Below are 27,809 nucleotides of genomic sequence, written 5' to 3'. Positions count from 1 at the left end.
GTGAACAAGTTTTCTCCCTCCTCCTGATGACACCCTTTTAGATACCTGAAAACTGCTATCATGTCCCCCCTCAGTCTTCTCTTTTCCAAACTAAACAAACTCAATTCCTTCAGCCTTCCTTCATAGGTCATGTTCTCAAGACCTTTAATCATTCTCGTTGCTCTTCTCTGGACCCTCTCCAGTTTCTCCACATCTTTCTTGAAATGTGGTGTCCTGTTGTGGGCACCACATGATTAAATGAGACCTTTAATCATTCTCGTTGCTCTTCTCTGGACCCTCTCCAGTTTCTCCACATCTTTCTTGAAATGTGGTGCCCAGAACGGGATACAATACTCCAGTTGAGGCCTAACCAGCGCAGAGTAAAGCGGAAGAATGACTTCTCGTGTCTTGTTTACAACACACCTGTTAATGCATCCCAGAATCACATTTGCTTTTTTTGCAACAGTATCACACTGTTGACTCATATTAAGCTTGTGGTCCATTATGACCCCTAGATCTCTTTCTGCCGTACTCCTTCCTAGATAGTTTCTTCCCATTCTGTATGTGTGAAACTGATTGTTCCTTCCTAAGTGGAGCACTTTGCATTTATCTTTATTGAACTTCATCCTGTTTACCTCAGACCATTTCTCCAATTTGTCCAGATCACTTTGAATTTTGACCCTGTCCTCCAAAGCAGTTGCAATCCCTCCCAGTTTGGTATCGTCCGCAAACTTAATAAGCGTATTTTCTATGCCAACATCTAAATCGTTGATGAAGATATTGAACAGAGCCGGTCCCAAAACAGACCCCTGCGGAACCCCACTTGTTATACCTTTCCAGCAGGATTGGGAGCCATTAATAACTACTCTCTGAGTACCGTTATCCAGCCAGTTATGCACCCACCTTATAGTAGCCCCATCTAAATTGTACTTTCCTAGTTTATCTATAAGAATATCATGTGAGACCGTATCAAATGCCTTACTAAAGTCTAGGTATATGACATCCACCGCTTCTCCCTTATCCACAAGGCTCGTTATCCTATCAAAGAATGCTATCAGATTAGTTTGACACGATTTGTTCTTTACAAATCCATGCTGGCTATTCCCTATCACCTTACCACCTTCCAAGTGTTTGCAGATGATTTCTTTAATTATCTGCTCCATTATCTTCCCTGGCACAGAAGTTAAACAAACTGGTCTGTAGTTTCCTGGGTTGTTTTTATTTCCCTTTTTATAGATGGGCATTATATTTGCCCCCTTCCAGTCTTCTGGAATCTCCCCCGTCTCCCATGATTTCCCCAAAGATAATAGCTAGAGGCTCAGATATCTCCTCTATTAACTCCTTGAGTATTCTAGGATACATTTCATCAGGCCCTGGTGACTTGCAGGCATCTAACTTTTCTAAGTGATTTTTTACTTGCTCTTTTCTTATTTTATCTTCTAAACCTACCCTCTTCCCATAAGCATTCACTATATTAGACATTCCTTCAGACTTCTCAGTGAAGACCAAAACTAAGAAGTCATTAAGCATCTCTGCCATTTCCAAGTCTCTCGTTACTGTTTCCCCCTCCTCGCTGAGCAGTGGGCCTATCCTGTCCTTGGTCTTCCTCTTGCTTCTAATGTATTGATAAAAAGTCTTCTTGTTTCCCTTTATTCCCATAGCTAGTTTGAGCTCATTTTGTGCCTTTGCCTTTCTAATCTTGCCTCTGCATTCCTGTGTTATTTGCCTATATTCGTCCTTTGTAGTCTGACCTAGTTTCCATTTTTTATATGACGCCTTTTTATTTTGTAGGTCACGCAAGATCTCGTGGTTAAGCCAAGGTGGTCTTTTGCCACATTTTCTATCTTTCCTAACCAACGGAATAGCTTGCCTTTGGGCCCTTAATAGTGTCCCTTTGAAAAACTGCCAACTCTCCTCAGTTGTTTTTCCCCTCAGTCTTGATTCCCATGGGACCTTACCTATCAGCTCTCTGAGCTTACCAAAATCCGCCTTCCTGAAATCCATTGTCTCTATTTTGCTGTACTCCCTTCTACCCTTCCTTAGAATTGCAAGCTCTATGATTTCATGATCACTTTCACCCAAGCTTCCTTCTACTTTCAAATTCTCAACGAGTTCTTCCCTATTTGTTAAAATCAAGTCTAGAACAGCTTCCCCCCTAGTAGCTTTTTCAACTTTCTGAAATAAAAAGTTGTCTACAATGCAGTCCAGGAACTTATTGGATAGTCTGTGCCTCGCGGTGTTATTTTCCCAACATATATCTGGATAGCTGAAGTCCCCCATCACCACCAAATCTTGGGCTTTGGATGATTTTGTTAGTTGTTTGAAAAAAGCCTCATCCACCTGATTAGGTGGCCTGTAGTAGACTCCCAGCACGACATCACCCGTGTTTTTTACCCCTTTTAGCCTAACCCAGAAACTCTCAACACTCCCATCTCCTATGTCCATCTCCACCTCAGTCCAAGTGTGTACATTTTTAATATATAAGGCAACACCTCCTCCCTTTTCCCCCTGTCTATCCTTCCTGAGCAAACTATACCCATCCACACCAACATTCCAGTCGTGTGTATTATCCCACCAAGTTTCAGTAATGCCAACAATGTCATAGTTGTATTTATTTATTAGCACTTCCAGTTCTTCCTGCTTATTACCCATACTTCTTGCATTTGTATATAGGCATCTAAGATACTGGTTTGATCTTGCCTCCCAGCTTTGCCCTGACCCTCCTTTCTCTCTGCCATTATAGCCCGTGCTCCCTCCTGTTTCCAACCCATCTCCCAGGTCTTGTTCCCCACTTACCTGTGGGCTTTGCTCACCTGTCCCTGTCGAACCTAGTTTAAAGCCCTCCTTACTAGGTTAGCCAGTTTGTGCTAATCACGTGATGGTCTCAAAGGTCTTTTGCAGGTTATTTTTTATTCAGGACAACTATATCAAAGGTAAAGTTGCATCCAAACCATAAACAAAAATAATGAAAGTAGATATAATTTCATATTTTGGTATTTAATTTTAATCCGGGTTTAAGAAAGCAGATCAAGGATTACAACAGATTGCACAGAAGTTACCCTTGTTTTTAAATGAACTAGATTTTAACATTCTCTGTATAAATGTAATGAAAGAATAATACAGACTCTGAGGTCATTTTGTCAAAATATAAAATTGTAAACGGTTAAAAATTAGTAGTTTAAGCACATTTGGTGGCAATATCGAGCTATCTTACATAACCTTAGGGTTCACCAATGAGCTGATTAGTAATTTAAGGCCTGAGAAAAGAAAAGTTTCAGAGGGGAATACACAGAGGCATGATTGAGTTTAATATGCATCTATATTAGCTACAGGGCATAATTAAAACTACATCACTCCTTTAAATCTACATAATTATGTCCCAAAGACATTCTCATCAGCATCCTTTACTTTGCAGCTAAATCAGAAAAGGCCTCAGGGTCTACAAGGTCAAGAAGTATTTTTTTCTAAATTTAAAAAAATATATCCTTACAAGTAAAATGGTTCCAAAATTGAAGTGTGAGATTTTCGTTTTTTTAAAAAACTCTGGAACTAAATATATCTTAATTCTCGCGACAAGAAGAAAAAAAGTAAAACACAAAATCCTAACGTATCAAGAAGAAACAATACTCATCAAAATTACAGATTACTCCCCAAAAGGTAAAAAAAACAGCAGCACTATTCACAGACCAAATGAACATAGCTAATTTTGGAGACACCAATTAACTAATAATCCATTAGTTTATATTAAAAAGACTGTGCTATCAATTCAACATGAAGATTTTTTTCCACCTGCCAAATATTGCATACATGAATTTAATAGGATGGCTGAGTTATCTAGTTCAATTCAACAAGATTACATATCATACTAATAAATTAATGGCTTGCTCTAATTTAAAAATATATTTGAATACAGATAACCTACATTAAGTGTATAACTTAATGGAAACATTTCAGAAAGAATTACATATATTCTAGATGGGCAGAGATGTCGAAATAAGTTGACAGTGAAATACAGAAATTACCAGAGCAGACTAGAGTTCCATCTACTTTGGTTTCTGACAGAGGCCAATTCAAGATGCTTCAGATGAAGATGCAAGAAACTCTGAAATAGGAAATCATCAAATAATCTACCCATTGAGGAAGCTTATTTTCAGTCAGAGATTAGTTTAAGTTCTGAAGTATGAGGCTTTATATCCCTTTCATACTTTCTAAAAAATAATATTTATTATAACTGCAGCTGTTGTCATTATATGCTCACCTGCTTTCCAATACAACTGATAAACATTATACAGTACAATCAAAGCAAGAGTTTAAAGTGTACATGCTGTATCAATACTATGTAAAACCATTTGGTCAGTGGATGTAAAAGTACAAAGGAACAAACTTATGAAATGACTTCAATCTCTCCTTCCTCACAAAATTAATTGAAAATTTTCCCAATGAACTTTTCCTATAAGAATCTCTTAACTAAAGACCTACTCAAATTCCTTGGTCTTTTTGCCTCCAGCAACAACAAAGGACTGGGGACACGGACACGGACACGGACACACACACACACACACTCAACTGCTCTGCAGCCTCTGCATCATCGTCATCATAATTAGGATTGCAACAATGCTCATACATACAATATAGAAGCAAAATAGTTTCAGTGATGGGAGGGAATATGTGGCGTTAATTCCATATTTATTGTTAAATAAAAGCTCCACTTAAACCACTGCTCAATGCAACTGACCTCTTGACCCATCCCACAGTATCTAATCTCGCATTCCTAAATAAGGTCACAAATGGTGGCTTCCAATTCCAACTACACACTGCTAATATCCTGGACTTCTTCCAGTGAGTTTCAGATCAGGACACAGAACAGCAATGATGCTGGAGACACTGCCAGATCTCCTCCGAACTATGGACCGGGAACATACTTCCATATTCCATTCTTCCATATTCATTGCTGCTCCTCTATGCAGTCAATCCTGGAATCCTGTCATCCTTCCTCTGTGACAAAGCAGCAGTGAGTAGGATTATGCATAGTTGTCTTCAATCAGACCTCTCAGAACACACCCACACAGTAGTGATGGGCACTATGAGTCTTCTTCAGAGTTTTCACCACCACAGTCCCACAAGGATCTAATTTTCCCCTATCCTGTTCAACATCTAAATGAAGTCACTAGGGGACATCAAGCAATGCAGACTTAAGTGCCAGCAACATGAAGATGGCACCTGTGGCAAGCATCACCAACTCAGCTCTTCCGGGTTATGACTGAGATCAGGAACTGGAAGAAGCCAAAGTCTGGAAAACTAACTACAGCCTGCTGGACCAGCGTGTAGTGTGACACGAACGTATGGATGGATAACCAGGTCACGGCCCGACAGTTCTCTTGGATTGGCACCTGCACTAGGAAGGCTGCTGCTGACGCCTGCGCCCTAGTTGAATGGCCCATCACGATGGCCGGGAAGGGCATTTTTGCCAGCTCACAGCAGTAGCCTATGCACGCCGTGATCCAGGACGAGAAGCTCTGGGCTGACACTGGGCAACTTTTCATCCTGTCAGCGACAGCAATGAACAACTGCGTTGACTTACTGAACAGTTTCGTTCTATCAACATAGAAGGGGAACGCCCATCTGATGTCCAGGGTATGCAGCCTGCACTCCTTTTCTGTCACATGAGACTTTGGACAAAAGACTGGTAAGTAAATGTCTTGTCCAGTGTGGAACTGCGAGATGACCTTGGTCAGAAAGTCCAGGTACGACCAGGTCCCTATAGAAGACCGTGCAGGGCGGCTCTGATGGGGGTGTCCTGATCTCGGACACCCTATGGGCCAAAGTTATAGTGACCAAGGCGGCAACCTTCCAGGAGAGAAGCAGAAGGGAACAGGAAGCCAAAGGTTTGAAGTGGGGACCCAGGTGTCTGGACAGCACAAGATGCAGGTCCCCAAGTGGGGACTGGGTCTCGGACATGCGAGTAAAGGTGCTCCAATCCCTTCAGGAAATGTTCCATTATGGGATGGGCAAAGACCGACCGGCCTAGCAGTGGAGGATGGGACACCAACATGGCTGCCTGATGTACCTTGATCCAAGATAGCGACAGACTCTGGTGCTTAAGGTGCAGCAAATAGTCCAGTATGTCCTGCAGTGGGGCCTCATTCACACAAACATGTTGATCCAGGGCCCAGCACATGAACTACTTCCACTTTGCCACATATATAGCGATTTTCTAGGGGACAGTTTTCTGTTGCCCAGCAGGACTTGCCGGACACCAGCGGAACACCCCTACTTGTCTGCCCTCAGCCACGCAGCAGCCAAGCCATCAAGTGCAGCGACTCTAGGTTCAGGTGCAGCAGGTTGCCGTGGTTCTGTGACAGCAGTTCTGGCTGAAGGGGCAGCTGCAACAGGGTGGCTGCCGAGTGACTCAGCAGCATGCCAAACCAATGTTGCCGAAGCCACAGTGGAGCTATGAGGATGATCATTGCTTTGTCTTGCTTTACCTTGAGCAGGACTTTGTGGATTGGCAGCACCGGTGGCAAGGCGTACATCAGCGCTCCCAACCATGGAATTAGTAAGGAGTCCAACAGGGAGCCCTTGTCCCTGCCCTGCAGAGAACAGAACAAGTGGCTTTTCCTGTTCTGTCTGGACATGAACAGGTCCACCTGGGGAGTGTCCCACCTGTGAAAGATCAGGCTTACCACATCCAGATGGAGCGATCATTCGTGGCAAGACAAGAAGGTCCTGCTGAGGGGATCTGCCAGGATGTTCTGGGCTCCGGGAAGGTAGACGGCCACCACACAAATGGCATATCGCACACAAAAGTCCCAGAAGCTGAGCACTTCCTGACAAAGGGCTAAGGACCTGTCTCCACCGTACCTGTTGATGTAGTACATCGCAGCTGTATTGTCCGTCAGGACCAGCACCACCCTGCCCTTCAGGTGGGGCAAGAATGCCTGGCAGGCCAGGTGAACCACTTTGATCTCCTTGACATTTATATGAAGGGCTAGATCGCTGTTAAGCCAATGGCCCTGGGTGTTGAGCTCGCCCAGATGGGCTCCCCATTCCAGGTCCGACGCATCCGAAATCAGGGTAAGCAATGGAGACGGGGTCATGAAGGGAACCTCCTGCAGCACCGACTCTGTATCCAGCCACCAGTCTAAGGACAAGAGGACACAGGTTGGCACCATGACCACTCAGTCCAGTGCATTCCTGCTGGGGATACAGGCTGAAGCCAGTCATGCCTGCAGAGGTCACAGATGAACACAGGCATGGTTGACCATGTGCGTGCACGTGTCCATGTGTCCTATCAGTCACAGGCACACGTGGACTGTGGTAAGCAGATGGCTCTTCATGTGGAAAATCAAGTCCGATACGGCCTGGAAGCATCGTTCCGGAAGGAAGGCCCTGAACTCGCATGGAGTCAAGAACTGCTCTGATAAACTCCATGTGTTGGACCGGCATTCACGTGGACTTTTCTGTGTTTATGAACAGGTCCAGATAGTTACAAATGGATCGCACCAGGTCGAGACTCCATAGGACCTGCCCCCGAGACCTTCCCTTGATGAACTAGTTCACTAAGATATGGGAAGATCTGGACCCCCCAACATTTGAGGTAAGCCGCTACCAGTGCCACACATTTTGTGAAAACCATGGGGGCCGAGGACAGGCCAAAGAGTAATGTCGTGAAATGGAAGTGACAGTCAGCCTGTGGTCCGGGAATATGGAGATATGAAAGCAAGTGTTCTTTAAGTCAAGAGTGATGTACCAATCCTCCGGATCCAGGGAAGGGATGATGGAGGCCAGGAAGACCATGTAGAACTTCAACTTCTTGAAAGACTTGTTGAGGCCCCCTTCGGCCTTCAGGATTAGGAAGCACAGAGTGTAGAATTCTCTTCCTTCTATGTCCTGACAAAACTCATCCACAGCCCCCAAGCCCAGCAGTTTCTCTCCCTCCTGAACGAGGAGTTACTCATGAGAAGGGTCCCTGAAGAGGGATGGGAAAATGTGGGGATGGGAAGGAGGGGCAGCCATGAACTGCAGGGTATAGCCCCAAGCCAGGACCCAACAGTCCGATGTAACCCGCAAGCAGGGCAAACAGTAGAGGAAAAGGCAGTCGAAGAAAGGGCATGAATATTCCGGTCAACTGACTGGGGTGTAGCTCTGGGGCACAACCTCAAAATGATCGCTTCTGGCCCCCTGTTTGGCTGCCCCATGCAGGGCTGGCAAGCGGAAGGAAGAAGGGCGACGATGACTAAAACTAGTGTCCCTTCTCTTCATAGGTCCTGGACAAGGTTGCCAGGGCTTCCTGGCTGACTGTGGCATGTGCATGACCAATGAGCAAAGGGTAGTCCTGCTGACCTTCAACCCATGCAGCCTCCCATCCATTTGATCCAAGAACAGACCAACTCCACCCAAGGGGAGGTCCTGGATCGAGGCCTGCATCTCTTGGGAGAGGCTTGCAGTCTGGATCCAGGAATTATGTCGCAAGACCACCATCGATGAGACCACCCTTGCTGCTGAATCCACAGTGTCCAATGCCATTTGCTGAGATCATCTGGCCGACGCCGTGCCCTCCTCCACCACAGTGCCAAACTCTTGGGCCAAATCCTGAGGGAGAGATTCCTGGAACGTTTTGAGAGTGTCCCAGACATTAAAATTGTACCAATCCAGCAGGACCTGATGATTTGTCACCCAAAATTTCAGGCTGGTAGTAGAATAAATCTTTCTCCCAAATAAATCAAGTTTCTTAGCATCCTTGTTTTTGGGAGTCAAGGAGATGGGCTTGATGCTCCCTAAAGTCATCTGAGGGGTTAGCTCTGGAAGGTCGTGCCATCGCCTCGTCTGGGAGCGAGGAGGAAGACTGGACTGCCAGTGGGGATGCTGGTGTCCCAACCACCATCAGAGAAAGAGGCTTCCTCCACCTCAACCCGAGAATAGGCTTCCAGAACCGGGTCCGGTTACAGTGGGTCTGCCACTCGATGTTCCGTCATGGCCACCGAGGAGTACTGTGAAGGAGGCATCACCACAACTGGTACACCCCACATGCTCCAACAAGGCCACTTCACTGGCCACTGACCATGCTGCCATTGTGGTGCCACAGATGAGGGAGTGGGCTCTTGTGCCCAGTCATGCCGGTGAGACTGGCAACGGGCTGAACTGGACTTCTATATTGGAGGACCCCCCTTCCTGCGACCAGGGAGGAGCCATCAACACCTGAGTTTGTTTGCTTGTTGTGACTACCGGTGATGATTGCCAGGATGCAACTAACAGTAACTGTAGTGTGAAGAGCAGCTCTGGTATGTTCCCATCATGCGCTAGTGATCAGGACCGACGCCTAGAGGATGACCATCGAGAAAGCGAGTGGTGCCAGGAATAGTAAGCGGTGCATCAGCCCCATGCCTGAGAGTAGCACTGTGGGGATCTGAAAACTCATTTGGGCAACCAGTGACATGTTTGGGATCTACCCCAGGATACCCAGTGTGCCAGCAAAGAGTGATGCCTTCTGTCCAGGGACTAGCATTGTTCTCCCCTCCCCTAGGGAGTCTTAATGGGGGGCTTGCCCTCTTGGGGAGCCTTAGCCGGGTCCTTTGGCACTGGAGAAGGTGGAGACCTGTGCTCTCTCTGCACTGTGGGAGCCTGGGATGACAAAGGTGCAGGCAAGACTGTGGGTCCTATACTGCTTCCAAGAGTCAGTGGTGGACCTTTAAGGGGGCTGGGCGCCCAGCTGTGGAAGCATGATCGCATGGCTCTGGAGCAATCTGGTGGGCTGACCTAGGTCCCTTCATAAATGACCCTTGGGCCTTCTTGCTCGGTGCCAGAGAGCACTTCCTGGTCTTCTTCTTCAGCACTGGCAATGATGAAAGGTGCCAGGAGGAGTCAGGTGTCAGCAGTGCACTGCGCACGGAGGCCAAGGCACTTAGCGCGATCTGCCTGGATGGCCTAGGAGCCAGGCAGAGGGCAGACTCCATCAGGAGAGCCCTGAGGCAGATGTCCCACTCCTTCTGGGTGCGGGGCCGAAAGTTTTTTCAAATCCAGCATCACTTCTTAATGTAAAAGCAGCAAAGAATCCTGTGGTACCTTTTAGACCAACAGACATTTTGGAGCATGAGCTTTCGTGGGTGAACACCCACTTCGTCAGATGCATCTGATGAAGTGGGTATTCACCCACGAAAGCTCATGCTCCAAAACGTCAGTTAGTCTATAAGCTGCCACAGGATTCTTTGCTGCTTTTACAGATCCAGACTAACACGGCTATCCCTCTGATACTTCTTAATGTGCGACTCCCCCAGGCACTTAAGGCAGCTGCTGTGGGGGTCACTCATAGGCACAGGCCTGCTACAGTCCAAGACTGGAGCATGCCCCACCAGGACCCTAACTACTAACTAATTCACACATAAGACTAGCAAAGTGAACTATATACAACAGCCTTAAGGCACAAAGCGCAAAATGGTAGACAACTGCTAGCTCTTGCTAAGCAAGGGAGGCTCTCCAACTGACCATCATGGGTGGTAAAACGGAACTGAGAAGGCAACTGATACACTGTGGCATAAGCGCAGCACTCCAGAGGGCACCACAGCCGGCCCTACGGGTACAGCGAAGGCAAAAATCTCTGAGGGCTGCGCACATGGGCATGCGCACGCCTAGAATGGAATCAACATGAGCAAGCACTCAAAGAACAACAACAAATGTTGATGGTAAAAGGTCCCAAAAGAAGACAAATACTGAATTAGTCTAAACAAAAAGGCCTATGGATATAACTGAAGAACTATGTTAAAGTCATGAAATAAGAAAAGTGTGGAACCAGAAGTTCATGAAAATTGGTGTGTCAGAAGTTCAACTTAAATCATAGATAAAATGAGGGGATGTGCTAGTCCACCCACCACTTCCCTTTTTTGGTCATTAAAAGGACACTTTTGGGGAAAAGGTTGGCAGACTGAAAAACAAAAGGAAGGGAATGAGCGAGCTTCACCATCGTGTGACCACCCCACCATCTTCTGGGGCCCTGGACTGCCCTGTCCTAATCCCAAGAAATGCCCTAACCAAACTATGCCAGAGAGAAGGATCCAGACAAAACAGCAACCTCCACCGGCTCCAGCTGCATCTCAACCACCATTTAGGATGTGAGACTATCACACATGCATACATACACACACACACACCAGTGTATTCTTTTCCTTCACTATCCAATTTCTTGTCTTTTCTATTCCTCTCCATTTTCATTCTGTCTAATAAGAGTATGGCTTAGGTGGTCAAGACTGCATTTTTGACACACTTAAATTTAAGACTATGACCAGAAAGAGGGAGCTAAATGCAATGCCCTAAACAGTCATACACTGATATAAGGCATGTCTCAAAGCAGCTGATAAAACCGTAGGCTGTGCCTGTGTTTTTCCACAAGTGATTTTGCAAGTGAAAGTCAATGCTAGAAACAGAAGCTTCATTTTCTCTCTCTGCTATTCTTTTCAATCCTCTATTGTGTGTGTTCGCCTTGTTTTGTCTTCAATGAAACGGGCTCAGACTTCAACAGCAGCAACAATAACAGACTCAGCCCATCTCAACTTCTCTTCCTCCGCAAAAGACAGTTATTACCATCTTTAATACCATCTAAAAGACTGTCAAACAGGAGGTTTTCCTTCTAAAAACGCTTTACAGCTAAAGGGAAAGGGAAAATGTTGAACTGAAAGCCTTATTAAATACTTTACCTTTCAAATCCTTAACTATTTTCCTTTTGTTTTGTATCTTTAATAAAAGATATTTTAAGGCGCTTTTGCCATGGCTCTAAGCAGGCTGAGGGCTCTATATATCAAATCCCAAATCCTGTTTAATGGTTTAATGTTGGACAGTTTCAGGGTCACACCTCTTACTCTTTGAGCCCATTTATTCCAACTAAATTAAAGGTGCACTGGTGTTACTTCTCCATTAAAAAATTATTTACAATAGTATTCAACAAAAGTAGGGTTTAATCTAGGTTCAATGGTAGTTCTGTGAATGGAGGACTTGAGGGATCAGGCTCTTAAGCAACAGTACTTTCTCACAAATAAATCATTTTTATTATTAAGAAATGGCATCTTGTTACAGAAGTGTCTTCAAATGCTAATTTTCCTTTGTAGGGTATGGAAGTAACATTTCAAAATAATTTTTCAGTTTTCTTGTGCTCAGATAGTTAAGTGTAGCCATACAACACATGATATTGCTTGTGATCAGCATGTCAATTTTCTCAACACAAAATGGAAATGATTCACGTAAAAAGACTTAAAATTCACATACTGTGCCTTACTGCAACTATGTTTGAACTGATAATTTCAAAGTAATGAGAATGGAACACAGATAGTAATTAGTTCTACAGAAGCTAATTTTTATAGTCAGTGATGGAAGAAAAATATAAAAGCACTCATTTCATTCTAATGACGGGTTTAACCCAAAATATAATTTAATCAAAAACTTGACTAGCTAGTTCCCTTGATAATTTATGCAAGCAAGGACAATCTGCTCAAGTTTAATGTTTATATATTAATTTTCATAATGTGCTATCATGAATAATTATTCTCATTTACACACATTTCATGGGGATGAGATTAACCACTGAACATATGCAGCATTTTAATTATACATTTAAAAATTCAGAAGGAAGACTGAAAAAACATTTTTTTGAAGTCCTATCATAGCCTTCACAGAAATGTCTGACAGGCCTTCTAATTTCGTAATTTACTTCTAGTAGAACAATAGAAACATAAAATTCAAAGCCAAAGATCAGACCTGAATTTCCAAACAAGCATTTTAAGTTACATTCATAACCGTTTTTCTAAGCTTACAAATAAAATGACATCTTTTGGCAAGGAAACACAATAGGCTTTGGACAGATTTGTATGTTATAATTTAAAAAATAGGTGACCAACCTAAATAATTTAGATTTACCAGCTACAAACAGTTCCACAAATAAATGGACATCATTAGTCATGTTAGCTTTCTACTGCTTAAAATGTACAAGGTTAAATAAAAACAGAGAATCTTGCAGAAAAATCAAAAGTCAAGTTTCAAAACAATGTACAGGAAAAGAAAAGACCAAAAAAAAATTTCAACGAAGTAACAAAGTAGAATAGTTTTCAATGGTTGTTTTTGAAACTCTCATTCCAACTATGTACATGAAATCATCCGTGGGATAGTTTGAGTATGCATCAGAACAACAATCACAAGCCAGTAATTACTAAGAGTCTATTATGATTTTTATTCCATAAAAGTTTCTTTTTACTGTATAAGGGCTGCCCAAAAAACCCTTAGTTTGTGAGTAATTCTAATCCATATGAATATACTCTTTTATTGCACATAATCCTGTTTCTCTCTAGTGACTGATCCTGGCAAAGATACAGAATCCACTTTTGAAAGTTCTTCTTTAGCTTAAACTATCGAGGGGTGTGTTTTTGGTTCTGAATTCTCAGCATTCAATCTTTATTGGAAACTATGTTGCCTCCATGTATATGCAACCACAGTTCATTACAAAATAGCAATCCAGATGGAACTTGAACATTTGTGGACCACAGATGCTTGGAACAAGATTGTCTAATGGAGGAGTACGTAATACACTGGCTTAGTAGGTGATCATGTTGTCTTCTAATAGCTAGTCTCAAGTGACTAACTACTTAACCAACACACCTACACCACATTCGCAACATCACTACCATTGCAGTTGTAGGACTCTTGACCAGTGATTGTCAATTGAGCCATATTATATGATAGTTTTCTGATGTGAATTCAAAAGTAGTTTTTATTTGTATCCTTACTAAATAGTTCTGTCATTTTCACTTAAAAGGAAAAATACAAACTAGAAATAAAGGAAGGAAAAGAGTAACAAACCTTGTATTTACATCACACAGATGTAAGCAGTAACGAATTAGGTTACCAACTTTCATCATCAAAAATCAAGGGGAATTTTCATCTGTCCTCAGTAAGATTATAACAAAATTTCCAATTTATTTTGATGGTTATATTTTATAGCCAAAATTTGCAGCGATTTAAGAGAAACATACAGGTACACACACGCGTTTTTTAATGTTCTGGGTACTGAGTATTTAAAAAAAAAATTCATCCTTCTCTCAACTGCAACTGAAGCTCCTGCATGGTCTACAGATAATATTATTGTGTTGTTATATTACACAAGATTGAAGATTACTTAGTAAGTAGAACCAGTTGCGCTAAGTGGACTATTCTAGCTCCCAGATGTACAGAAATATTCTCCTGTACATTCACTTTCTTCCCATCTGTATTTCTGTAGCCAAATTTAATTTTCTGGAAAATATCTTAAAGTACAGCAAGGAATAACCAATCCTTAGTTTATGCATTTATCAAACTGGAATGGGTTTGCCAAATCAAAGGTTTGTCTACGTGGAGAGGGGTTGGGTGGCGGGGATTAGTCACTAGTAATGCATTAGTGAGGATTGAAAATGCTTCCACACATATGATGCAAACCCTTAAAAACACACTAGCTCCCTATTTGGTGTGAATTCTGAAGACTTCTTTCAAAGTCTACTAAGTTTGATGCAAATTGAATTAGGGCAGACTAATTTTGTGGGTATGCAATGCTGCCACACAGTACTCTGGCAGTCCTCCAACTGCTATCCCACACAGCTTTCCAGGCATCCATGACTCACCTGCCTGTTTACCTGTGTACCCTCCCCCTGATGTCCCCTCCCCCATTTGCTCCTAAATTCGAATATATCAGCATTAGAGTGTTATTACTCCAGAAACCATACATCATGTCTCAAGCAGCCACTTGGAGTCATAGCCAGATCTTTTATCTCCTCACCATCTAGAGAGAAGCAATGGTGCAGGTAGCTCCTGTGACCAACCACTGCAATAAGAAACTGTTAATGGAAATCTCAAAGCAAATGGATGAAAAGGGTCATAACTGGGATGGGTGAAAAGGGTCACAACTGAGATTTTAATGGTGCTGTATAGAGAGCAATCAACTAAGGAAAATGTGCAGTAACCTAAATAGCAGTTCTGAAATCCACGTATGTCTGCAATGCATCTGCGAGTCACAGATTAGATGGATTCAGTGGGAAGTGAGATGATGCTAGCAGAGTAGAATGTGAGGTCATACAATTACAATATGAAACTCCTTGTTTTGGATTTTTCTAAAAAACCTGTAGGTGAAGTCATATGTGTGGATTTTGAATCTGAAATGTGCTGTGAGAGCTGACTGTTCTGGCCAACATTCCTTCTGTTAATAAAACAAAGATTGGATCTTATTTATTGTAGATCATATAATGGCCGCCTCATCTGTTTAGTGCTATGCTATCACTGCACTTTCAGGAGGACATCTGATGACAAAATTGCACCTGAATTTTGCATTTTCTGAAGGATCTAGTGTAAAATTAAAACAGAGACTAGATTGCTACGAATGTAATGAGATTGCCTTAAATTGTTTCTCAAAGCTCTTGTATTACCTGAATATGAGTTCTTCTATAATATGTTTCAATATTTTTTGTAATGGCATAGGTCCCCTTATGATACAGAAAAAGGTAACCCAGTAGGACTAATCCAGAAGTGATCTCCCATCCTGTACAATAATGTTCAGTTGCTTTTTCCTATATACAAATATGATTAATTATGCAAAATTACTAAGGAAAATGAAGAGAAGGGGTAAATGCTAATTTAAACGCACCCACAGGGAGGGAAGACTTAAAAATTCCCTCACCCAAAAGTAGACTCTTCAAAGGGCAGGGTGAGGGATAATGGAGATATAAATAAAATGCGCAAATCTATGTCTAATCAAACTGAATACAGATACTGAAGCATCTCTGAGGGTGAGTGTAAGTTTTTTCCTCAGACTGGACACCTTCCAGGCCTGGGCACAATTCTTTCCCCTGGTACAGCTCTTGTTCCAGTTCAGGTGGTAGCTAGAGGATTCTTCATGACGGCTCCTCTCCCCCCCTTTGTTCTGTTCTACTCCTTTATATATCTTTTGCATAAGGCAGGAATTCTTTGTCCCTCTCTGGGTTTCCACTCCCCCCTTCTCAATGGAAAGACAGCAGGTTACAGATGGATTCCAGTCCAGGTACATGATCACGTGTCACTGCAAGACTTCATTGCCCACTTGCCAGCATACAGGTATACAGGAAGACTTAAGGTAAAACACACCCATCTGCAGACAATTGTCCTGGTTAATGGGAGTCATCAAGATTACAAACCACCATTAATGGCCCACACTTTGCATAATTACTATAGGCCCTTAGAGTTATATTTCATATTTCTAGTTTCAGATACAAGAGTGGTACATTTATACATATAGGATGATCACACTCAATAGATTATAAGCTTTGTAATGATACCTTACAAGAGACCTTTTACATGAAGCATATTCCAGTTACATTATATTCACTCATTAGCATATTTTTATAAAATTATATAGACTGCAACGTCACAGCAGGGCAATACCAATACCCCTTAGTTTGAGACAGGCTAACAGCTAATACCTACTTCTGAATATCCAGAGTGACAAATCTGAAGACTGTGAGTTCCAAATAAAACAATATTTTAAACACTTCTGGACAAACATCACCATAGCCAAATTTACTGTTCTTTGGAATTACTCTGGCAAGTAACTTTTACCATCACAAGACTAATATCAACCACACCACAAGATGGTTAAATAAAAGCATTCAAAAAGTCCTAATTCCAAAAGTACATGTGTTTCTTTATCAAAATCTGGCCATGATAAACCAGATGAGCCTGAGACAGAATCTGAACTGTATCAGTGTATCACACTATACTCTACTTTATGTATTTTGTGTTTAAATTCAGCCCAAGTTAGCCCAACACAATTCAGAATAAAACTGCATGTGACTTAAATGACAGACACTATGCTCTGACTTTGCTAGAAATACCAATTCCAGATTTATATTTATTTTAAGAAAATAATTTAACCAATATATTCTAAGCTAAATAATATTTTGAAAGGCTATTTTAAAAGGTTTAAAACAAGAGTTTAATAAACGTTATCTCTTGTAGACAGGCTTGAAGGTTTTCCACTTAGGCAGACATGTAAATTCCAGTTACAATGAAACAAAACTGCATAAAACAAAACAGCTACCATGATTAATTTAAAAATTCACTTTCATAAGGCATCATTTAGTTTGTAAATTAGATATATTTGCAGGAATTTGAGACACTTTAGTAGAGTGCAGAAACTCAAGAGGCAGACAAAGAAAAGCGTTAAATAGACTTCACTCAGACATACACTATCCTCAAGCCTAGCAGAACTAAAGCTAATTAGACACTAACAAGCACAAATGGTCTACACACATTCACAGTGCCAGCCATGTGTTATTACTGAAAAGGGAAACAATTAAAAGATCCATATGAATATTTTTTCAGTTCTGTTCTAGTTCTTACAAATTGCCCATCAACGCTGTGTATCTGCATGTTTTTTGAGGAATATATAGACATATGGTCTACTGAAGAGATTTCCTCCTCCAATGCTGGTCTCAATCTTTTCATCCTCCTACTCTTTTCTTAGCACCTTTTTCCACACAGAGAAATTCTGCATCTCTGTCCTGGTTCACCAACCCACCCCAAATCCATGTTCAAGTTCCCCCTTCATTATCTCCCGTTCCTTGAAGTCAACAAAAAGTGAACCAAAAGATACACACACAAATTTATCAAGTTACTCCTTCCTTTGGATTTCCAGTGTATTTCATCTTTTCCAGATAACTGCTTACAGTCCTTTAAATATCCGATCACTACCAACTTTTTAGTGAAACAAACAAAAGAGGCAGTCTTCTGCCATTTCCACATTTTCTGTTATTGTCTCCTCCACCCCACCCCACTCCCGTCATTGACTAACAGGGCCAACCCTGCCCTTACTCTACTTCTTGCTCCTAATGTACTTTTTCTTTGTAGTCAACTTCAGCTGTTACTAGGGGGTGATTTTCTTTTTGTTATGATCTCATGGGAGATGAGGCAGGTGCATTAATTCTTATCATAACAGATATTGGGGAGATCTCTCAGGGCGTGGAGGAAGGAATTTGTATTATTTGCCTAGCATTTTTAATCAGACTCTCTTTGGAATTATTGTCATTTTTTAAATTAACAAAACAAATGTAATATAATCCTTGAGGTAAAAAGGTGGTGCTAAATTTCCATTTTGCAGTCTTTTACTTAATGAAAAGGAGGGGGTGGAAATGGGTCATCTATTGACAAATGTGACAGCTGAGTCTACTGTGATTTCTTACAGACCTTTGGAAATAGTAAGAAAACCCTCTTTCTTCAAGGTCACCTACACAGTTTCCCTTGGCAACCACGGCACACAGCGCAGTATGACTGGATAAGGAGGCAGTTACTACTCCTAATTCAGTTGCTGCACCTTTGCTATCTCTGAGAAATTAGCTCCCTTGCTACATAGGCAATGGAATTTTGTTTTGAGCCTTTTGACAGAAAACCAAGGTGTACTGTTATACATTTGAACGTGGAAATAGAGTGGAATCAATGGAAATATGTAGACGAAGTGGGGAAAAAGCTGAATTAGGCCTCAGTCCTGGAATAGCCTCCATGTAGGTGGACTGCTGCACCCAAACAGATCTCTATTAATTTCAGCAGGACTCCAGGCAGGTGGTGCTGGAGTCTGACTGAACAAAAGTTGCAGGTTCTGGATTTTACAGTACAAGCAATGCAGTAGCAGTGAAAACTCTGTGTCAAAAACAAAGTTCTGTTATGGCCAGGGAAATAGCTTCATTTTGGTGTTACTTTGCAAGTTTCATGTCTGAAAAATAAATGGTGCCCTGAAGAAAGGGCCTGAACAGATTCTGGGCCTAGTGTTTAATCATTCCTGGATTGGGGAAACAAGCAACAGACTTGCAGATCTCATAAAAGATTATTCCTTTTGCCCCCTATTCCCACAAAGATAATCAGAGATTGGTAGATCAGATTACAGAAATAAGACTGGTAGATCATACTGTAGAAGAAAGATCTGCTGAAGTTAATTTCTCAGGAAATGTATTGGGTAATCCAAATATTTTAGATAACCAGAAGGGAAGATCAAAATTATATAAAAAAATAATAATTAAAATGAACACAAGTGTGTTTCTCTTATCTGGATTTCCCAGGAAATCCCCAATTCCTGATATTGACTGTGAAGGAGTGAGTTTTCAGCCTTTGAGCTCACAATGTAACACCAAAATGAAGCTACTCCCCTGACCAAAGCAAGCTGCAAGGACCCAAAGTTCTTTTGCTTTTCTCCCCTCTGCTTCAGGGAATGCCACAGAAGCCAAGCTCTTTCCTGCAGCTCTTCTAGCCTTACAGAGGAATCAGCTGAGCCCTTCCCGGCTGAGTCTAATAATACCCTCTACCAGGGCCAAATACCTGCTTCTAAAAAGGATCTTTGCCTACAAGCAAAGCTAGCTGGTCCTAGGCCCCTTAGCTCTTAAAGGGGCAGATACTGTTACACACATCCTCCCCCTAAAACCTTGCCAAGCCCCATAGCAAGTTCTACTGTTTATACCCTTCACCGTGGCACAGTCTGTTCCTTATTCCCCTTTGTTGTGAGACTCAAGGAATCTGAGTCTTGGGGTCCCCCAGGCAGTCACCTCTGCTTTCAGGGTCCCCCACTTCTCATCTTTCTCTGCCATGCACTTGCTCTGTAGAAGGATTTCAGTATGAAACTTCATTGCTTCCTCCTCAGGTATCAACTGCTTCTGCTCAAAAATTGCCTTCCCACAGACCAGCTCTTGTTTCCTCTGTATAACTTGAGCCACCTTGTTACAAGAACTACAGATTGCACAGTTACTAGAGCTATCAAAGGTTCAAAGTAGAAAACTACTGAAATTCATAGTAGGAAAGTTCTGATGCTTAAATCTGAATTAATCATTAAAGATTGCATCACTTTTGTTTTATACACTTGTAAAGCTTTGCTTTGTTAATCATATTTATTTTATGATTATGTTGATTCAGAAGAATTATTGTTTTCTTACAAAACTACTAGGGAATGTCTGTTTGAAAGTTCTGAAGGTGAATCATCTGCAAAATTTACTGACTCCACATTTTCTACATTCTTATTTTCTAGATTGGTTGAATTTTTTATATTTATTCATAACAGAGTCCCATATAAATAAGTTTCTTATAAAAAATGACCTGATATAATAGATTGTTTTACGTTCCTTAAATCCCAAATTTCTCTTGGGCACTTGAATACTTACGGCAGATTTTTTCAAAATAAACTTAAGAATTTTCTATTTATACTATCATATTTATTTCTTAGAACCCACTTCTTTTAGTTATAATTAAGTTAATAATAAAAAAATCTTTCAATTAGACTCAAGCAAATGAAAGAAGGTAAAAGCAGATGCACATATTTCAAAATAATCCACTGTATATATATATATGCATAAGATTACCCAAAAAACTATTTTGAGAACCTTATTCTTTAAGGATTCTTTGGACAATGTTAAACTGTAAATTAAATATACTTTGTTTTTAACACAATGCTAAAAAAAATGCCATGGTTTTCTGCAATATAAAAAGATTTGGTCTTCCTCAATCATGTGCACAGCTGGAGACATCATAAAACCTCTTCTGTACAATTTACTTGGTAAATGTTCCATGTACTAGAAATGATCTTTCCTTAATAAAAAAAAAGAGCTTGAGCTTTTTTCATACTATAGTACAGTGAACAGCATGAGTAGAAATAATATATTTTCTAATTAGAACTTATGTGGCAAAGAGAAAAAGGAATCCTGGACTGTCGCAGCCCTAAAGCCTCTATTCTAACATGGCGTCTGTATGGCCAATTGTTGGTCATCCAAGGGTCACACTGGTACCATGTGCAACACCGTGGTGCTGTGTGCAATCTTAAGGTGCGGTGTGCAACATTATAGTGCCGTGTGCAGTTTCCCGCTCTTTTTGCCTGGTCACCCAGGGGTCAGGTTAGTGCTGTGAGCATAACACCAGCGTGCCATGAGCAAAGGGATCCAATCTGACCAATCGTAGTTCAGTTCAAATGGTCAGATTAGGGTCGTGTGCAAAACCATGCTAGTGTGCTGGGTGCAGCTTCTAGCAGCTTCTAGTGCACCGTGTGCAGATTCTATCTATGTAGAGGGCGCCAGCTCGGAGCCTGGAAGGTGAAGGAGCTAGGGACCAATTAGATTTTGACAAGTGTAAAAGAGCCTTTGAACAAAACCATGCCTCGTGCCAAAATCTGCAGGAGTATCCACACACTGACTGAAGGACCTGATCAACCCTTCAGCCAGGGGTCTCCTCCGGATATAGCCGGCTCGGGACGTGACATTTATTTTTCAAAGTTATCTTCTACGGATTACGGATTCGGTATGCTTCTGGTGTCTGTACTGCTGGTCAGCTGCCCTGGAATACGGTACTTGCTTTCTAATTTTCTGTGAATACTCTGTGCTTTGCTTTGCCTCTCCTCTTTTTTCCCTCCCTTATTTGGTGCAGAACTGTATATTGTTGTTATTCGGTATAAAGTGTGTGTATACAGCATATGAAAAGTTGAATTGTTGTATTAATAGCTATTGTTGGTGCATTTTATGATATTTGGTTAATGTGCGCACAGTTCGTTTAATCTGATGTATTTACCTTAATTTTTAAAAAGCAGTTAATTTTAAAGTATTTGGTTCCTTGTTAATGAATGTGAATAGATTGCTTCAAGTTGTGTGAATATTCTTGTTCTAATCGTACTGTTAGTTGGTAAAAGTGCTCCTCCCCAGCCCAAGTTGTGATTTTCTCCCTGTTAATAAACGACCATATGGTGTTTTGAAGTTTCAATTTGTCTGGTTTTAATTTTCCTCTCTCAATTAAAAATTCACTGAACCCGCATTAGGGACGGACATGGACAACAGAGTTAAAGCCACTGTGATGGGCTGTATATTAAAAATTATCTATCTGTATCAAAATCTTGATTCCAGACTATTTGCTAAAGGAATAAATATTGTATAATGCCCCAAAGAAATGGATTTCATTTTCAATCTTTTTTTGTTCTTTGATATCTCATCTTCCTTCAAGTCTCTGCTGCAGTCATTCAGACAGTGATCATATAGCTAAATCTGAAAACAATGAAAGCATAGTAATAACTATTTCCATTATAAAGTATGTCGTCTAACTGAAAACAAAAATCCTCATTTTAAAATTGTTCTATATATTTTGCTCTTATTTCATTACATTGTCAGCATCCATACTTCCCTTTGACTCCTTATTTCCTGAACCATTTTATAAACAGAGCAGACATTTAATTCTCACTTTTCTTTTAAAAACAGGGATCTGACAAAGTTATTCATCAAGACTCAAACATCAAATAACAAGAACAGTGCGAGAATCTATTTGAGTGAACATTTTTATTCGGAATAAGGTTTATATATAAACAGTATGTTAAAAGAACATTAAACTGCAAAATTAACCACTCAAAAGGTAGGAAATGCCATAATTAAAGTTACCTATGCAACCTTAATTTGGCTTCCTGGTGAATATGCATTATGCTAAAGTCTTTAATAACATGATCACATACTTTTTTTTCTCCACAGAACCCTTGCCTCATTCAGTGCACAGGGCAGGCAGTGCTCACTGAATGTGTAGCTATTCAATATTTATTTTTATTTCCGTCATTCTAAGTATGGCCCCATGCATTATTTACTACACACCATCCAAACTCTGCTCTGAATATAGAATTATTAATTTCCTCATGGACTTCACTATGGTGCTGTCATCATAGAATCTTTAAGACATGAATGAATTTATTTTTCACAACCCTATGAGAAGAGATAATATTATCCCCATTTTACACATGGAGAACTGAGACACAGAGATAAAGGCCAAACATGTTAAAAGTGGGTACCAATTAGAGGTGCCTAGGGCCAGATTTTTCAGGGTATTTAGCATTATATAGAACTTAATAGGTGAAGAGCACGACTCCCAGTGATTTTAGTTGCAGCTGTGAATGCTCAGCACCTCTACAAATCAGACCCCTTGTGTCTCATGTTGTATAACTGGAAAATGAGGACATCAGTGAAAACAGTGGCCCCACCCGTGAAAATTTTGGTTTACCTGACTTGCCCAGCATCATACAGGAACTGAGTGGCACAGGAAGAGATAAAATCAATTTCGACAGGGCTGCATTCGATATTATCCACAAAACCATCCTTCTTGCAGTTCCCTGCCTCTTTTACCACATGCCTTCCAACTTCTGCAACAAATGAGGCAGGGATCTTCTAGACAACCTCATTAAACTCAGATTTAGTTCCTAGGCCCTGACCATCCTGTGCACTGAATATGGTGGGGATACCGTGGGGAAAAACTAGCATGTGATCAGTTAATTAAATGTATGCATCAAAATACATGTCCACAAAGGGACCAAATTAAGATTGCACAGGCAATCTCAATTCTGGCATTTCCTAACTTTTGAGAAGTTGACTTTGCAACATTAGTGTTTTTTTAACTTAGGTATCTTAGGATGTAATTTCCTAAGTTTTTTAAAAATTGACATTGAAAAATCAAAAATTTCATACTGTTGTTATTTCCCACATGAGATATCAGCAGAGTTGCGATCTTTAGATCCACAGCACAGTCCTCTATTACTTGAGCTAACAGAATAACTGTAGCACTACAGGGGGATGGACAAGAGACACTTTACCAGTGAGCATCTCAGTTATTTGCTAGACAGAAAAGAAATGCTGAGACTGAGGAATCTTGGCTTTTAATCCAGTTTTCAAGGGGAGAGTGTTCTTGTAGTTACACACCTTTCTGCCTCTGCTCCCCCCAACTTCTCACTCTCCCTTTCTGCCCAACTTCTCTCGGCCCCCTCTCCAGCTTGGCTCCTGCTCGTAACCTCCTTTTCTCTGAGCTCCTACCCTTGTGTATCTGAATAAGGCAGTTTCTTTTTTCTCTTCCACAATGCCTGGGCATCTGTAGTCAGATATTTAGAATACAGGAAAGGTAGAGATAATCTCCCTGCTCTTGTGTCCAATACACATTGGCCTTCTGTAGCTGACAGATGCAATCAGAGAGAAAGTCATGCTCAGTCCCTGAAGCCCTGAGTTGGAGCATGCTCAGTGCAGATGGAATCTTTGGAAAATTTTGCAACCAAATGCTAACAAGTCTCTTCTGAGCATGGGCAAACAGATTTTTCAGAGGCTTAAACTTGCCCAAATTTGGGAGAATTTTCATAGGGATAGCAAAACACATATCCCTGACACCAGGGTATACCCTCAACAAAGCATGGGATTCTGCAGCTTGTCAACAAAATTGTAAACAGGTTGTAAAAAATTTTATTTCATTTTTTCTTAAACATGGACAATTTTTTTCTGTCATCTATTTTTGGAAATGGCTTGAACATCTTAGATGTAACTTCCCAGAAAAAATTCAGCGGGAGACAAACACCTGAAATAAGAAATTTCAACCAGAATGGTTTACGTTTCGCAAAATAATAAGTACTGGTAACTGAAAACTGGGTCTTATAACGTAAAGTGTCCAATAACCTTAACTATAGGCATCACTATCTGCGCCACCTATAATAAAACATAATACTCCATCATAAAGTAATTATATGAGGTAGACTAAGTAAATTTTTAGTAAGAATATTGTTTGCCTATATTTTCATATTAAATGTATAAGGATTCTTCTGGCTTTCTGAAATCATCAATATGATTTCAGGACTGGAAACAGTGTGGAGACAACATTCCTTATTTGACTCTTTCCTTGGTGAAAGGAAAGTTCATAAGTCCATACTAACACCTCTAACAACTGACTCAAATGGATCCCAGAGGATTCCACTTTTCTGTCACCACTCCTGTATGATATCTATATGAGGCCACTGGAGATTATCACTAAGAATTATGGGACACCGTGATAACAATAGGCATATAAAACTTAGTTCTGTTTCCCTTTCATCATGTCTGGACAGTGAAAATTCCTTCTTTTCATAGTTCTTGGCTAAGATATAGTAAAGATGGAGAATGACCTAGCTAAGACTCAGTCCAGAAAAGAGATATATGATGTTGGCAAGGGGGAAGTGACAAGAACTGGCAATGGTAGAGACTGCTTGCTTTATTTGTTTAATGATTTTGAGTATTTGGAGCCCCAATTGTTTTTGGATTCAGAGACAGCATTGATGATACAGACTATATTTTCATTTGCAGTTAGCTACCATGCTGTGGAATTTCCTTGACGATACTAGACTTGCTACAATCATCCAAGCCATTTCCATTTCCAGGTGGTCTATTAACAATGCGTTCTATCAAGGACCACTCTTAGAGCTTTACTATGCTTTGAAATTTACCAATATAATTATTCCAAAATAGTTATTTTAGCATAAGCCACTAGGTGGATGCTTTTATTCTAGAATAATAGTGCCTTTTTGCAGTATAACTTAATCCACTTCCAAAGGGATTAGCTAAATCAGAAAAAGAAAAATTTATTCCAGAATAAGAGTGCCCACACAGGCTAATACTGAAATAATTATTCAGGGATAGTTATTTGATAAGTTTTCAAGAGTAGATGAGCCCTTAAAAAGATCACAAAGGACACCATCACCATCCTGCTTGTCACTCAGGGCCTGTAACTTGGGCACCATCTTCAATTCGTACTTCACCCTCAATCCTCACATCCAGGCAATATCTAAATTTTTCAAATTCTTTCTGTATAACATCTCTAAGACATGGCCTCTCTTATTCATCTACACAGCTGAACTCTTTACCAGGCTTTCATCATCTCACATCTCAATTACTGCAATATCCTTTTCTCCAGCCTGGACAAATGCAACCTTGGCCCACTTGTATCCTTACAGACTCCCAGACTTTCAGAATCCTGATGAAAAGATCATTTTCCTAGCCCATCACTTTGACAGGTGTCACTCGTCTTTTTGTATCTCTCCAGATAGAAGTGTCAATAGAGGTGGTTTTGGAACAAATTGATAAATTAAACAGTTATAAGTCACCATGACCAGATGACATTCACTCAAGTGTTCAGAAGGAACTCAAACACAAAATTGCAAAACTACTAACTGGGGTACATAGTGTATCATTTAAATCAGCTTCTGTACCAGATGACTGGAGGATATCTAATGTGATATTTTTTTAAAAGGCTCTAGAGGTAATCCTGGCAATTACAGCCTAGTAGGCCTAACTTCAGTAGCAGGCAAATTGGTTGAAACTATAGCAAAGAAGAGAATTATCAGACATATAGATTAACTTAATTTCTGGGTAAAACTTTTGTAAAGGGAAATCATGCCTCACCAATCTATTAGAATTCTTTGAATGGGTCAATAAACATGTGGACAAGGGTGATTTAATGGATATAGTGTACTTGGACTTTCAGAAATCCTTTAACAAGGTCCCACACCAAAGATTCTTAAGCAAAGTAGGCAGTCATAGGATAGGATGGAAGATCCTCCATGGATCAGTAACTGGTTAAAAGTTAGGAAACAAAGGGTAGGAATAAAAGGTCAGTTTTTTACAGTGGAGAGAGATAAATAGCAGGATCCCACAACTCTGTACAGGGAACAGTGCCGTTCAAAATATTCATAAATGATCTGGAAAAAGGGTTAAACAGTGAGGTGACTACATTTGCAGATGAAACAAGACTACTCAAGATAGTGGAGTCCAAAGCAGACTATGAAGGGTTACAAGGGATCTCACAAAACCGGGTGAGTGGGCAACAAAATGGCAGATGAAATTCAATGTTGATAAATGCAAAGTAATGCACACTGGAAAACATAATCCCAACTATACATATAAAATGAGGGGGTCTAAATTAGCTATTACCACTCAAGAAAGAGATCTTGGAGTCATTGTGGATAGTTCTCTAAAAACATCCACTCAATGTGCAGTAGCAGTTTAAAAAAAAGCTAACAATGTTGGGAATCATTAGGAAAAAGATAGATAATAAGACAGATATCATATTGCCTCTATATAAATCCATGGTACGCCCACATCTTGAATACTGCATGCAGATGTGGTTGCCCCAACTCAAAAAAGATATATTGGAATTGGAAGAGGTTCAGGAAAGGACAACAAAAATGATTAGGGGTATGGAAAAACTTCCGAATGAGGAGCAATTAATAAAATTGGGACTTTTCAGCATGGAAGAGACACAACTGGGGAGAATATGATAGAGGTCTATAAAATCATGATGGGTATGGAGAAACTAAATAAGGAAGTGACATTTACTCCTCATAATACAAGAACTAAGGATCACCAAATGAAATTAATAAGCAGCAGTTTTAAAACAAACAAAAGGTAGTATTTCCTCACACAATGCACAGTCAACCTGTGGAACTCTTCGCCAGAGGATGTTGTGAAGGGCAAGACTATAACGGTTCAAAAAAGAACTAGATACATTTATGGAGGATAGGTCCATCAATGGCTATTAGGCAGGATTGGCAAGGATGGTGTCCCTAGTTTCTTGTTTGCCAGAAGCTGGGAATGGGAGACAAGGGATGGATCACTTGATAATTACCTGTTCTGTTCATTCCCTCTGAAGCACCTGGCATTGGCCACTGAAAAAAGACAGGATACTGAGCTAGACGGACCTTTGGTCTGTCCCAGTATGGCCATTCTTATGCAGTGCTGTAGCTAACAGGGCAAATGTAATTCTTGGAAGTGTAAGCAGGGGAATATCAAGTAGGAATAGGGAGATGGTATTCCATATATCACATTAGTAAGACCATTACTGAATACAATCTCCAGTTCTGTTGCCCACAATTCAAACAGGATGTAGAAAAATTGGAGAGGCTTCAGGAAAGAGCTACAAGAAAGATTAAAGGTCTGGAAAATATGCCTTGTATTGAGAGACTAAGCTAAATCTATTTAGTTAATCCAAGAGAAAGCTGAGAGCTTGATCACAATCTGGAA

The 27,809-nt window shown here is 40.8% G+C and overlaps 1 protein-coding gene across 4 annotated transcripts in view; it reads right to left on the bottom strand.

The window, feature by feature from the left end:
* PRIM2 (DNA primase subunit 2) overlaps positions 1–27,809 on the bottom strand; it is a 302,984-nt gene that overhangs the window by 59,782 nt on the left and 215,393 nt on the right. The window contains exon 11 of one of the 4 annotated variants that reach the window (XM_030555655.1): positions 15,934–16,105. The exons of 2 other annotated variants lie outside the window; for them this stretch is intronic. In XM_030555655.1, coding sequence (XP_030411515.1) covers positions 16,034–16,105 — 72 coding nt within the window. In that variant the 3' untranslated portion in view covers positions 15,934–16,033. Of the gene's footprint in view, positions 1–15,933; positions 16,106–21,992; positions 22,014–27,809 lie in introns of those variants that run through there. One more of the 4 variants, XM_030555657.1, reaches the window with a different exon arrangement.

This window comes from Gopherus evgoodei, chromosome 3 (assembly GCF_007399415.2).
Source record: "Gopherus evgoodei ecotype Sinaloan lineage chromosome 3, rGopEvg1_v1.p, whole genome shotgun sequence".
Classification (NCBI taxonomy): Eukaryota; Metazoa; Chordata; order Testudines; family Testudinidae; genus Gopherus; species Gopherus evgoodei.
Note: the sequence above shows the minus strand (reverse complement) of the source record. Positions and strands in the feature narration are given on the sequence as shown.